Raw genomic sequence first — 13274 nt, 5'->3', positions numbered from 1 at the left:
TGCAGCCCAATATTACAGATGAGACAACGGAGGCTGAAAACTATGGCTTGTCTAAGGCCATCTGGGGAAGGTTCTGGCGGGGGTGTGTGTGTGGCAAAATATGAATTGGCCACTGCAGAAAAACAACTCTCAAAAGAGAGAAATTGTGCCATTCCTGAAATAAAACTGTGTACAAACTTCTGGTACATATTCAATCTGTATTTATGACCTTGGTGCAACCCTATCAATGTCCCCTGGAAAATGCATCTCACAACAGAGGAAGGACTACTGTATGTTGAAATTGCTGCTTTGCAATTTGAAGCATATTTCCTCAGAGGGAAACCATCCAAGTTATATGGGACCTATTCCCTAATCAGCCTAGCAACTTATATGCTCACTTAGAAGCAAGTCTCACTGGGCTAAAGAGTGCACAGGATCACAGCATCAGTAATTCTGAGAGAAATACATTGCTGGATTAAAAAAAAAAGTACAGAGAGTTAAAAGTTTTTGAGCTGTGACAATACCTTTTCTGGCTAAATGGAAATGCATATTCAAAAATTTTCAAAAGCAAATTTTGGAATTAGCTTACTGAAACCATGTTTCCTTTTTCATAATCTGAATGAATCCCTTGGCCACTAAACACAGAGCAACCTATTTAATTCTATCAAATGTTCCAGAAAACTTTGAAGGAAGTTCGAAATTTGTTAGAAAGAAATGCAACTTTGCAGCAGAAATATCAAACAACAAAACAGCCCCCTCTATTTATTTATTTTATTTCATAATATCTATACACTGTTTGATTGTAAAAAGCCTAAAAGCCATTTACAAAAAGATAAAAAAATAAAACCGAGAAAAATTCACAGCCCTATTTCAAAACGTTAAAAAGTTAAAATACTAAAACAGATTTAAATTACCTCAACTTTCTAAGCTTCTAGATAGGCTTGCCTAAACAAGAAAGCTTTTTAGCAGGTGCTGCAAAGAGTACAGTGAAGGTGCCTGCTTGATCTCAATAGGCAGGGAGTCCCAGAGTGCAGGCGCTGCCATACTAAACAATTGTATTCTTACAAATGTGCAGCAGTGCCAATTCTATCCATTCTAGGCAACCAATAAGTATATTAATCAAGTAGCAAATGTATGTAGTAATAGCACCACAGTGCTCAATGGACACTTTAAAAATAAGCTGCTGACAAAGGTTGTTTCACATGCACACCCTCTCCTCTCCCTTCCCTCCTTTGTATAGTGGTCTCAAAATAATTTTGACATTAGCCTTTTAGCTGTCAGAATGTCACTCAGACTTATCACCTGATGCTGGACAGTAAGGCAACCTATAAAACGTGTTAAGCTCAATATTTATAAAACACAGAGCTCTTGAGAACCAGCTCCCCTTCCTTATGCACACATACATACCTCTACTCTGAAGCAAGTCTCACTGAGTTGAATGGGGCTTACTTCTGAGTAAATAGGAAAAGGATCACATTGCACAGCCACTCAGAAGTAAGGTTACAATTAACTCTGTATGTACTTGGGAGTAAGTGGGACTTACTATCAAGTAAACATACACAGGCTGCTCAGGATTGGAACCTGCCATAAACAGCTTTATAGTTTGAAAGGGTGGAGAGCGGCATCTCTTTTTAACTGCAGGAGCTTTAGTGAAGAATTCCAGTTTGAAAGTGTGGAGGAACTTCTCCTCTGAATACTACAGAAAGTTCAGGCTGACTTCAGAGATCCCTGTGCAAAGCAACATACCAGCTGTGTAACAAGAGTAAACCCCACTCCGGGTTTACAGCCAGAACTCCCCTGCAAATAAACAGAAAACAAGCTTGATTTCTTCCTCCGTTTCTCCCGACGGATCAGAGTCGACCTCCTTTTTAGACGAAGAAGCCCAAGGTTATAGGGAAGGGAGTCTCGCCAAAGCCGGAGGAGGAAGAAAATTAAGAGACCCGGGCGCTTATTTCCGCTCTAGGCGACTCCTGAAAGCGACCGATGATTAAATACACAATTGCATCTTTAGTTTCGGGGGTTGGAACATACATTATCAGCTCTAAGTAGGTTTTAAAACGGGGTTTTTAAAGCGAGCTTTTACCTTGATACCACACTGGCCAGGACCCTCCGACATCTCTCAGAAGAGGAGGAAATAAAGAGACCAGGAAGTTCTCGTCCTTCTTTTTTTTCTCCCCTTTCCTCTTTCCTTTCCTCTTCCTCCAACCCCGCAGAAATCCTTTCCCAGCCAACCGCAGGCGTTTTAAGAAGTTCCTCCGATCATCTTTCCAGAAAGGCAAATCCACAAGGGCCGCCGCCGATCCGCCCGGGGAGATGCGCCCTGCATGCCTCACTTGGGCATTTTGGGTTCTCGGCAGATACAAAAAGAAGAGGACGGGAATTTGGTTGCTCTGATTCTTTAGAAAAGAAGAAGTGCGTTGTGCTCCCGCAGAGCCGCCGTCCGCTCCTCCGAGTCCGCCCCTTCCCCCTCCGGCTCTCTCGGCCCCTGAATGTGGGAATTCTCCCTTTCCTGGAAGAGAGAAACCGAAAGGCAGAACTGCGAAAAGCGGCTCTTCTTCGCTCATTGATCTGGAGAGTTTCTGGGTTGCAAAGTGACGTGAGTTCCCAGCACTGAGCTCTGCCTCTTAAAGGAGCCGGATCCACCAGGAAACTGAGAGAGCGGGGGGGGGGGGGGCTGGCTCAGGTTACAGGGAAAGAAATAAAAGGGATCTTGTGAGAGAGGAGGAGGAGGAGGAGGAGGATCGGCAGGCACAAAAGCGCGCTTCACGTTCGCGGAAAAACAGCTGGAGGGAGCGGCGAGCTTGTTTCACATTTCCAGACTGGCATGGAAATGGGAGCAAAATGACAACAACGCCACTTTCAATCGAGGAAACGAGAAAAGAGCGCAAGGAGATGCGCGGGGTTGGTCTGGTCAGTTTGCGGCTGCAAAGCTAGGCTAGCAGGTTCCTGGATGCTGCCGCCGCAGTCCTCAGGCACACTGAACCCGGAGCAAGCCTGCGGAACTCCGGGAGACTGACTTCGGAGACGTGCGCGGCAGGCTGAGGGCGCGCTCCTCGCTGCCCGACTTGCAGACAGAGCTACTACTTGGGAGTAAGCCCCGCTGAGTTCGGCGGAGCCTCTGGGCTCCGGGGGGGGGGCGGGAAGGGGACAAGCAGAAATTCCTCGCAGCATTTCCTGCCGAGTAAAATGCGCCCCGGGGGGGGGGGGCTTCGCACGAACTTCCGCACAATCCGTGTTTCCTTTCAAAGGAAGGAGTCGCGGAGCAGCGCCCCCCCCCCGCCGAGAGCCAGCAGCGCCGCGTGGTTGGCTTAAAACTGGCCGAGCCGCGGGAAGGTGAGGGAAGCAGCAGCACAAGGGCCTTTTGTCTGGGCTTTGCTCTGTGCTGCCTCTTTAAGAGGACTCGACCAGGAAATGAGCGCTGTGGTTGCACAAACGGAGCGGGGGGGGGGGGAGCTGCCTTCACCCGCCAAGGAGACAAAGGCAAGAAGGGCTCAGAGGAGCCGAGGGAGGAGGGAAGGAGTCCTGGGGAGGAATCTCTAGCATCTTCATTGCTGCTTCAGTCTCTTTACAGCTGTGAAACGGTGCTTTCTTAGAATGTGTGCTTTTTTCTTAGAATGGAAGTTCCATCTGCTTCAATTTAAAGAAGAAAGGGAAAGGGAAGTTAAGACCAATACTATGTATTGGAGTCCCATTCAGTTCAGTGGACTTGCTCTGTTGCGCGGTGGCCAGGACTCCCCGATCCCCTTTACTTGCTTTGTTCTACGGCTCAGAAAGTGCAAACAAGGATTTAAATTTGACACAAGGTAGGAAAACTTTTACATGCAGCATTCCATTGCCTTTTTGGACATAGCTTACTACTATCTTTATACACGGAGGGAAACAATTCACAGACTGGGAAAACAAGTTATTGTATCTAACTTGTTGGCTGCTGTTTGAAAGCTGCTTGTTGTTGTTTAGTCGTTTGGTCCTCTTGGTGACCCCCTGGACCAGAGCATGCCAGGCACTTCTGTCTTCCACTGCCTCCCACAGTTTGGTCAAACTCATGTTTGTAGCTTCGAGAACACTGTCCAACCATCTCGTCCTCTGCCGTCCCCTTCTCCTTGTGCCCTCCATCTTTCCCAACATCAGGGTCTTTTCCAGGGAGTCTTCTCTTCTCATGAGGTGGCCAAAGTCTTGGAGCCTCAGCTTCACGATCTGTCCTTCCAGTGAGCACTCAGGGCTGATTTCCTTCAGAATGGAGAGGTTTGATCTTCTTGCAGTCCATGGGACTCTCAGGAGTCTCCTCCAGCACCATAATTCAAAAGCATCAATTCTTCGGCAATCAGCCTTCTTTATGTCCAGCTCTCACTTCCATACATCACTACTGGGAAAACCATAGCTTTTACTATACAGACCTTTGTTGGCAAGGTGATGTCTCTACTTTTTAAGATGCTGTCTAGGTTTGTCATTGCTTTTCTCCCAAGAAGCAGGCGTCTTTTAATTTCGTGGCTGCTGTCACCATCTGCAGTGATCATGGAGCCCAAGAAAGTAAAATCTCTCACTGCCTCCAATTCCTCCCCTTCTATTTGCCAGGAGGTGATGGGCCCAGTGGCCATGATCTTCATTTTTTTGATGTTGAGCTTCAGACCATATTTTGCACTCTCCTCTTTCACCCTCATTAAGAGGTTCTTTAATTCTTCCTCACTTTCTGCCATCAAGGTGGTGTCTTCTGCATATCTGAGGTTGCTGATATTTCTTCTGGCAATCTTAAGCTAGTCCTAAATAAATGCAGGAAAATATTATTCTGTCTAGAAGTCGGACGTGTGTGGAGGGAAAGAAGACCCAAGAAAATATCTGTGAACTTGAGATCAATACCAGGAAAGGTCCTAGAACAGATAATTTGACAGTCGGTCTGTGAGCACTTTGAAAAAGTATGCTATGACTACTAAGACCCCCTCCAAAAAACGTGCCCAGGACAACGGCCCCCTCTATCCCCCCCCCCACTCTACACCACTGGACCTGCCAACCAGCAACAAATCCACCAAACAGTTCCCTTGTTCAGTCCACATTTTACCAGCTTCCTCGCAGCAGTATCATGGGGGACTTTGTCAAAAGCCTTACTGAAATCAAGATACACTATGTCCACAACATTCTCCTGATCCACCCAGCTTGTTACTCCATCAAAAAAAAAAGAAACAGAAATGATACTCTTGTGGAGAATCCACAAGAGGTTACTCCATCAAAAAAAGAAAAGAAAAAAAAAGAAACAGAAACAGAAACAGAAAAAAAAAAGAAACAGAAATGAGGCTCCCCATGATACTCTTGTGGAGAATCGGGTAAAATGTAGGCTGAATTAGATGACTGTTAGGTGGATTTGTTGGTGCTGCAGGGATCTGTCCTGCGCCCCTTGTTGTCCAATGTCATTCTAAATGACTTGGATAAAGGTGTTGAGGAGATGCTCATCCAATTTGCAGATGACACCAAACTGGGAGGTGTAGCCAGTCCCGCAGGAGACAGAATCGAGATTCAAGATTACTCATTCATTCAACCTTTATTGGCATAATTTCAATATTACCTTAACAGATTGGAGAACTGGGTCCAAACTAACAGAATGAATTTCAGTGGGGACAAATGAAAGGTTCCACAGTTAGGCAAGAAGGACTAGATTCACAAAGATAAGATGAAGGACACCTAGCTTACTACTTGTACGTGTGAAAAGGATCTAGGGGTCTTAGTAGGCCATATGCTTAACATGAGTCAGCAGTGTGATGCAGCAGCAAAAAAAGCTAACACTATTCTAGGCTGCATCAACAGGAGTATAGTGTTCAGGTCAAGGGAAGTAATAGTCCCACTCTATTTTGCCTTGGTCAGACTACATCTGGAATACTGTGTCCAATTCTGGGCACCACAATTTAAGAAGGATGTTGACAAGCTGGAACATGTGCAGAGGAGGGTGACCAGCATGAGACAGGGTCTGGAAACCAAGCGCTATGAGGAACGGTTGAGGGAGCTGGGTATGTTTAGCCTGGAAAATAGGAGATTTGACAGCCATCCTCAAATATCTGAAGGTCTGTTACAAGGAGGATGGAGGAAGCTCTGAAGGACAGGGCCTGAAACAGTGAATTCAGGTTACAAGAAATGATATTCTGACTAAACATCGGGGGGGGGGGTGCGCCGCCTGCACCGAGTGTCCCAGTGGGGGGGGGTGTTCCAGGGGGTGTGCTGCCTGCACCAAGCACCGTCCCAGGGGGTGGCACTGTGATGTCACCCCCCCCAGAGATGTCACCTGGGGCAGGCCGCACCCACTGCACCCACCTTGCTCCGCCTCTGATAGCAACTAGCCATGCTGATGGTGTACTATCTCCAGTACTGGAGACATGATGTCTCTGAATACCAGTTGCTGGAAAACGCAAGTTGGGAGAGTGCTATTTTGCTCCTGTCCTGCTTGTGAGCTTCCCATAGGAGAAGCGGATGTTTAACGAGATGGATCTCTGGTCTGGTCTGTGTGGGGCCTGCTTTCGAGGAATAATGAGCCAGGTAAGTAGAGTGGCCTTCCCACTGCCCTGCAAGGTGATCCAGGTCCAGGAGGATGCCATGGTCAAGGACAGTGAAATCCACCAAAAGAATCACACTCTGTCAACCTAGTAGCAATTTGTGCAGGGAGAAGTTTCTATCACATAATAGAAACTTAGCTTATTTCAAAATCCAGTATTTACCAGTGATGACCCAGCCAAATTTGAGCACTTTTAAGTTCCACTTACTAAAATAGGAGAGAGAGATGTGCTTAACTTACTCACTGAAAGCAATGAGGCTTAAATAGTGAACTCCCTTTACTTGGGAGATATTTTAGAAGAGTGAACAATAAAATAAATAATAAAGGGAATATTATAATGCAAATCAGATAGAAAATAGATAGATATGCATACGTAAACAAATACTGGAATTATATACTTATAGATGGGTAAAACAAACTGCAAAATAAAGAAATTTTGTGAAACTCTTCAACTCTTATAGGAATGAATGTTAAACTATAGGCACAACAGAAAGACTGTTTTACCAATCTGTTGTGCAAGTTTACTAAGAAAATGTTTGCTAATTTAAAATGCAAAAGCGGGCAGAATTTCTCCAGCTACTGCTAGATTGTCTGACCAATAAAGGAGATAAACAATATGTTCTCTGTTACAAGCGAGCCAGCAGTTAGAGAATTGGATGTTCTGCAACTCTGTTTCTACAAGTACAGCCTTCCTTCATTCTGTACTCTTGCACAGCACCCTTTCACAACTGCTGTGTGCATTGCCTGGAAATAAGACGCTTGGTCTGGAAACTGAACTTCCACAAGCATTCGTGGCTGCACTATAATCATTTTTAGCTGCTGGCAATCTAACTTTCATGAGCATTACTATGGTTGCTGATATACTTATCCTCAATTAGTTAATATGTTTTCTAATAATATGCTAGCTAAAAGTTCTTACCAACTATACAGGCTTTGATGGCTGGTGTACATTTGGTCCTGTGCACGGGGGTGGAGAGGAAAGGATTTTCTGGTCCAGTACTTTGTATGTGGATGGGGTTCTCTGACCCACTCACAGAAGAGGATACACATTTACATAAAATTTGCATGTGCACATTTATGCCCTCTTTGCAGGTGGAGTGGAGGTCCCAAAAATAAATCATTAGCTACACACATAAAAAATGTGAACAAGTGAAGCTTTCCCAATAATTGCATTTCCATACTAGAAGTAGCTTAATTTCTGCATGCCACATAGCTGATCCCTCCCTTCCCCCAATGCCAATCTTAAACCAAAGTCTAGTCTATAATCCAGTGCCCACCTTCCTGGGAGTGCACCCATTAGAGGCAGATAAACATGCACGCCATTGCACTGGAAGTTGGTTGTACAGTGGATTCTTAATGAGTCTTCAGTTCCTGCACAGCTGAAGACACGCTAAGCCTCTCTGCAAAGTTCTCAGTTTTCTTTAACATCCACTCACACTTATTGGTATTTGCAGATATATATATTATATTTGCAGATAATAACTTATATTATATTATTGGTATTTGCAGATAATAACTTATAGGGAGTACCAGATCTCAGACGAACCCACACAGAAAATATGCATCCTGGTTGTTAGGGGAAAAAGGAAGGACAAACTATAGAAATTAAAAGGACTAGAAAATGAGCAGAAGTGCACTAAAGGAGGGGGGGTGAACATTAGCTCTTTGGGACCCCAGACATTGCTCTCACTTAGTGTCCAGACAACTCACTCATCAATCACATCTCTGACTTTACTCATTGGAAAAAAGGACTGAAGGGCTGGCTCATCTCACTCAAATCCTAGAAGGGTACATGCACATTTTGCTTCATGGCTTCCTTTCTAGGAGGGCTAGACACTTGCCTTAAAAAAAATGGAGACGAAAGCTGTGTCTGAGGCCCCTGCTGGCCAATGGCCCATCAGCCACTTGCCAACAGCATGGCCAGCAGTACCTACTTGACAGTGGTCCTTCTTGTACATTCCATTCCCAACCATCAGGCAGTATCAGAGTACTATTTTGAGGAAACTGATACTGCTTTGAAGACAAGGGCTGGACAGAGAGGGATGCCACAAGTTATGCCAGGGAATTTGAGGCAAGGGACCAAGCCAGGAGTCAGAGCTGAAGAACACACTGAAACATGAGAGCAAGGAAAACTGGAGTTGCTCAGGCCAAGCGCCAGCTCAAACAGGAAGCCCTTTATATCCTTTTCTATCCAGGAGGGCTCAATGGCCAACCCAAAGCCTGAGAAAATTTTGCACACCCTTCCCCTGCCGAAGATGCTTCCACTTGCAGTTCTGGTGGTTCACCACATGGGGCAGCTGTGCACAAAGATTAGGGTTCCTGGTTCTAACCCCAGCAGCTCCTGACATTGGTTGCCTACCTGCTGTCTCTCATGCACAACTAGTATTATTTGTTGTTTGTTTCACAAAATTTATACACCACTTGATTGCAGAAAAACCTCAAAGCAGTTTACAAAAACAAAACAAAACAATAAAATCCTCACTAAAAAAATTACAACCATAATTTAAAACATACAAAAGGTTAAAACCACAACAGAATAGACTAAAACAAATTAAACTCATACAAACTTTCTAAACATCTGAGTAGGCTTGTTTAAATAAGAATGTTTTTCACAGGCACCAGAAAGAATACAGTGAAGACACCTGCCTGATCTCAAGTGGCAGGGAGTTCCAAAGTACTCGTGCCGCAACACTAATTGACCAAGTTCTTACAAATGCAGTGCAGGTATTATGCGGCACCTGAAAAAGTTCCAGTTCCATCAATCAAAGCCGTTGAATAGGTGCATATTGGGTAAGGCAGTCTTGAAGATCAACTGGACCCGAGTTGTTAAGGGCTTACATTATGGACTAGTGCAATTCTCCAGAAACAGATACTACAGGAACAGAATTAAACACCCGACAACAAAACTTGCTATGACTGCCTTGAAAGCTCTCGCTATTAGGGAAGGATTCATTCCACCCTGAATTTCATTTAAAATAACATTCAACACCACATTTTGTGGTAGCCAATTTCGGACCAGTGCTTTTTTTCTTTAAGTGTGCACTTGAACACAAAATGCAGAATTGGGGGGGGGGGTGCAGCTCAAAAGCTGATAATGTACAGCTCCGTGCCAGAAGGAGCTGCTCCTTCGCTGTGGCGCTTGTGCCTGGTGCAGCTCTGCCCACCCCACCCCCCCGGGTCAGGCCTGAAGGAGAGCAAGCAAGTGGGTGGCAGCGTTGCCGCTGCCCCTCCTCAGCCATGGCACATCCCACACCCGGTGGCAGCAGAGAGCAGCTTCCCTGCCCCTCTCCTAACTGAACTGTTGTGCACCCCACCCCTCCACGCCCCATCCCCCTTGGGACTGGGCACAAAAGTGCCAAGATAAGTTTAGGACTTATAATCTTTAAATGGAGAACTACTTAGCCCTACATTAGTTTCAAGGTGAACTGGAGAATTTTGAAATACCTTGCAGGGTTTGGGAGAAGATAAAAATGGAGCAGAAGGCGAACCATGTTGGAGCTTCTTGGACGAAAGGTGAGATATAAATGTAGTACATAATAAACTCTGTTTTTCCCTTATTTTTGGTCATAGTTTTCATCAGGACCAAAGCATTGGGCAGGGGTTAAGTAAAAGGCAAAGGACCCCTGGATGGTTTAAGTTCAGTCAAAGGCTACTATGGGGTTGCAGTGCTCATATCACTTCAGGCTGAGGGAACCAGGGTTTGTCTGCAGACAACTTTCCAAGTCAAGTGGCCAGCATGACTAAACTGCTTCTGGTGCAACGGGACACTGTGATGGAAACCAGAGCACACAGCAATGTTGTTTAGCTTCCAATCAGCAAGCGCAAGAGGTTCAGTGGTTTAGACCACAGTGCTCAATGTCGAGCCTATCAAGTGGTGATAGCGATGGCGAAGAGGACTTTATCCACCGCCTCTATGGCATCTGCAGAAAAGAGCAGCTCTAACCTGTGTCCAGTCAGATTCAGAGTGAGTTTTCCACCACCAGCGCTCTAGCCATCTCAGCAATTGTCTCATTGCCCTCAGCTCTGGGGAAAACCATGGGGCTGTCTGGGCTGCATGCAATCGGAGAGGGCGCTTCAGAGCCAGACAGTCAATAGCCCTGGTTAACTCCGCATTCCAGTGGGCCACCAGGGAATCAGCTGAAAGGCCATCAACTTAGGATATAACATCCCCTATCACTCTCTGAAAATCATTTGGATCCATTAAGTGGCAGGGGCAGACCACCCAGATCAGTCCCACCTTCCTGTAGAGGGGAAGAGTTGTGGAGAAGTCCAGTTGCACCAGGAAGTGGTCTGACCATGGCACTTATTTTGTTTCACTTTTACTTAGTGTCAGATCACCCACATCCATAGAGATGAACACCAGGTCTAAGGCATGTCCGTGACTATGAGTTTGGCCAAACTTATTCAGGGACAGCCCCATAGAGGCCATGCTTTCCACGAAGTCCTAAGCGGCCCCTTGTAAGGTCATGTTGGCATGGATGTTAAAATCCTCTGGGACAACCAGACTAGGTGTCTCCAGGAGAACATCTGCCACGACCTGGAGCAGCTTGGGCAGGGAATCCTTGGTGCAGCGGGGAGGTCGGTACACCAAAAGGAATCCTGTACTGCCCCTATTGCCCAACTTCCAGAACATGCACTCAGAAAACTGGGTCTTCCCAATACCAGAATATTTCCTTTTGGTAATTATAGGGACAGAACTACCTAAACGGTATAGAAACTGATTCATGTATGCCACTACAGCGGCAAGAATGTTGCAAAGAATGTTACAAAATGGAAAGAAACAGAAGTCCCAGCAAAGGAAGAATGGATACAAAACCTTATGGAAAATGCAGAAATGGCAAAACTTACCAGAAGAATAAGAAATCAATATAACATTTTTTTATAAAAGAATGGAAGTGGTTTATTGAATATTAACAGATAAATTGTAAACAGATAAAAACATTGGCAGGATTATTGTAATAACCTGCAGTTTCATAAGAGTATATATTTAAAGAAGATGAATAAATAAGCAAATTAAGTGAATTTGGGTGAGATATGCAGAAGATATTAAAAATAAATTTAAGGAACCAGAGAAAGAGGGGGGAGGAAGTCAAGTTTTGAAATGTCAAAATGATTATAAAAATAGTGAAATGTATAAACTTGAAAAATATAAATAAATTTTTTTTTTAAAAGCTATGCAAGCTAGTGACCACCATAAAATTTGACAATAAATTCCATAGGGGCATTATGCCTTGTGCGAGAGAATTTTTTTCCTTTATCTGTGCTGAACCTACTTCCAGTTGGTTTTGTTGGATGACACCCGCTCACCCCATCCCAGCAAGCTCCAGTATTATCAGAGAGAGAACAAATTCCCACCCCTCATACTTTCCACACCATTCATAACTTTACACACCTTTCTCCCTTGTGATGTCAGATCATGCTAAAGCTGTTTCACGGCAGGTCTGAAAAACAAGCAGTAGCTCGCAACTCTTGATTAATCTCACCTAATATTCTTTAACTACTGTTCAATTCAAATTTCATTGAATATTGTTCTTCACTCTCATGACCTCAAATTAGAGTTCATGATGCCTCATTATCTCAGGCAAATATGCCAGTGAGAAAAATGGGAGGGAAGTCTTGTTTGTGATTAATCTTGGATAAGGCCAGAAAAAGAGATCTTATCAGCTGCCCCACTTTCCAGCACTGGCAATTATGAAAAAGACTGAATTGCTCCTGGGGCAATTTGAGCAGAAGACGCAAAGGGAACACCAACTCAGCAAAACAGATCAGTTAACAAAATGGGACTGGTTTGGCTGGGATAAGATATATATATATATATATATATATATATATATATATATATGCACATCTTTCTTTAAAAAGTGAAGTGTCTTATCTGCTCTACAAGCATATAATCAGGAATCAGGAAATGCCACAAGTTATTGATAAGTATGGCCTTTCTTCGGACACTCCGAGTTCATTAGACTTTGAGATGGCATCTCGCCACATGAAAAGATTTCTGTGCTGATTGCATTTCTGCCTGCCTGCCTGTCTTGCTATGGCAAACTCCCCATTCAGACTCCTCGCAAATATCAAATGAAGACAAGCCTTTACAGCTCTGCGGCTACAGCCTATGCACTCAGCCATAGTTGAAGGATGCCTTCGTCAGATCCCTGAAGAAAAGAGAGTTTGCCCATGTGGTGATGATGTGCCTGAAGATTTATTTACCCACTACTTACTAGTCTGCCCAAACCGCAAGGACTTAAGAGCAGTCTTGTTCAAAGACTTATTATTATTTATTAAATTTGTATACGTAGATCTCAGAACACAAAATTACAATGTAAAAAACACAAAATACATAATGAAAACACAAAGACAACCCAAAAATCCCCCCTTCCACAACACATCTTGAAAGGGTGTCGGATGTCAATCAGCCAAATACCTAATTAAAGAGAAATGTTTTCACCTGGAGCCTAAAGGTGTATAATGGAGGCGCCAGGCGAACCTCCCTGGGGAGAGCATCCCACAAACAGGGAGTCACTGCAGAAATGGCCTGTTCTCATGTTGCCATCCTCCGAAGCTCTTTGTGGAGGGGGTACATGAAGAAGAGCCTCAGGAGACGATCTCAGGGTCCATTGGGGAGATTGTCTGGGTATTGATTAAGTCTTTATTAAGAAACAGGTCCCCCTTTATTCTAAAAATAGTGTCCTGTTTTGCCTTCAGAGCAACAATTTCAAGGAGAATTCCCTGGATGCCAAGAAGAAGGTCTGGGACAAGTAAAACA

At 44.5% G+C, this 13274-nt stretch overlaps 1 protein-coding gene and 1 long non-coding RNA gene across 3 annotated transcripts in view; one reads left to right on the top strand and one right to left on the bottom strand.

Annotated features, from left to right (window-relative positions):
- ETV6 (ETS variant transcription factor 6) overlaps positions 1-3005 on the bottom strand; it is a 147705-nt gene extending 144700 nt beyond the window's left edge. Inside the window, exon 1 of one of the 2 annotated variants that reach the window (XM_083615848.1) lies at positions 2063-3005. In XM_083615848.1, coding sequence (XP_083471974.1) covers positions 2063-2095 — 33 coding nt within the window. In that variant the 5' untranslated portion in view covers positions 2096-3005. The remainder of the gene's footprint in view (positions 1-2062) is intronic. The other variant, XM_083615847.1, reaches the window with a different exon arrangement.
- Positions 3006-9627: 6622 nt separating this feature from the next.
- On the top strand, positions 9628-11686 carry LOC310763603. Its single transcript, XR_014548708.1, has 2 exons — positions 9628-10024; positions 11201-11686. It is a non-coding gene; the product is annotated as an uncharacterized lncRNA (long non-coding RNA).
- Positions 11687-13274: the final 1588 nt, after the last annotated feature.

Source organism: Podarcis filfolensis (assembly GCF_964270895.1).
Source record: "Podarcis filfolensis genome assembly, chromosome: 5".
In the NCBI taxonomy this organism is placed as follows: Eukaryota; Metazoa; Chordata; class Lepidosauria; order Squamata; family Lacertidae; genus Podarcis; species Podarcis filfolensis.
Note: the sequence above shows the minus strand (reverse complement) of the source record. Positions and strands in the feature narration are given on the sequence as shown.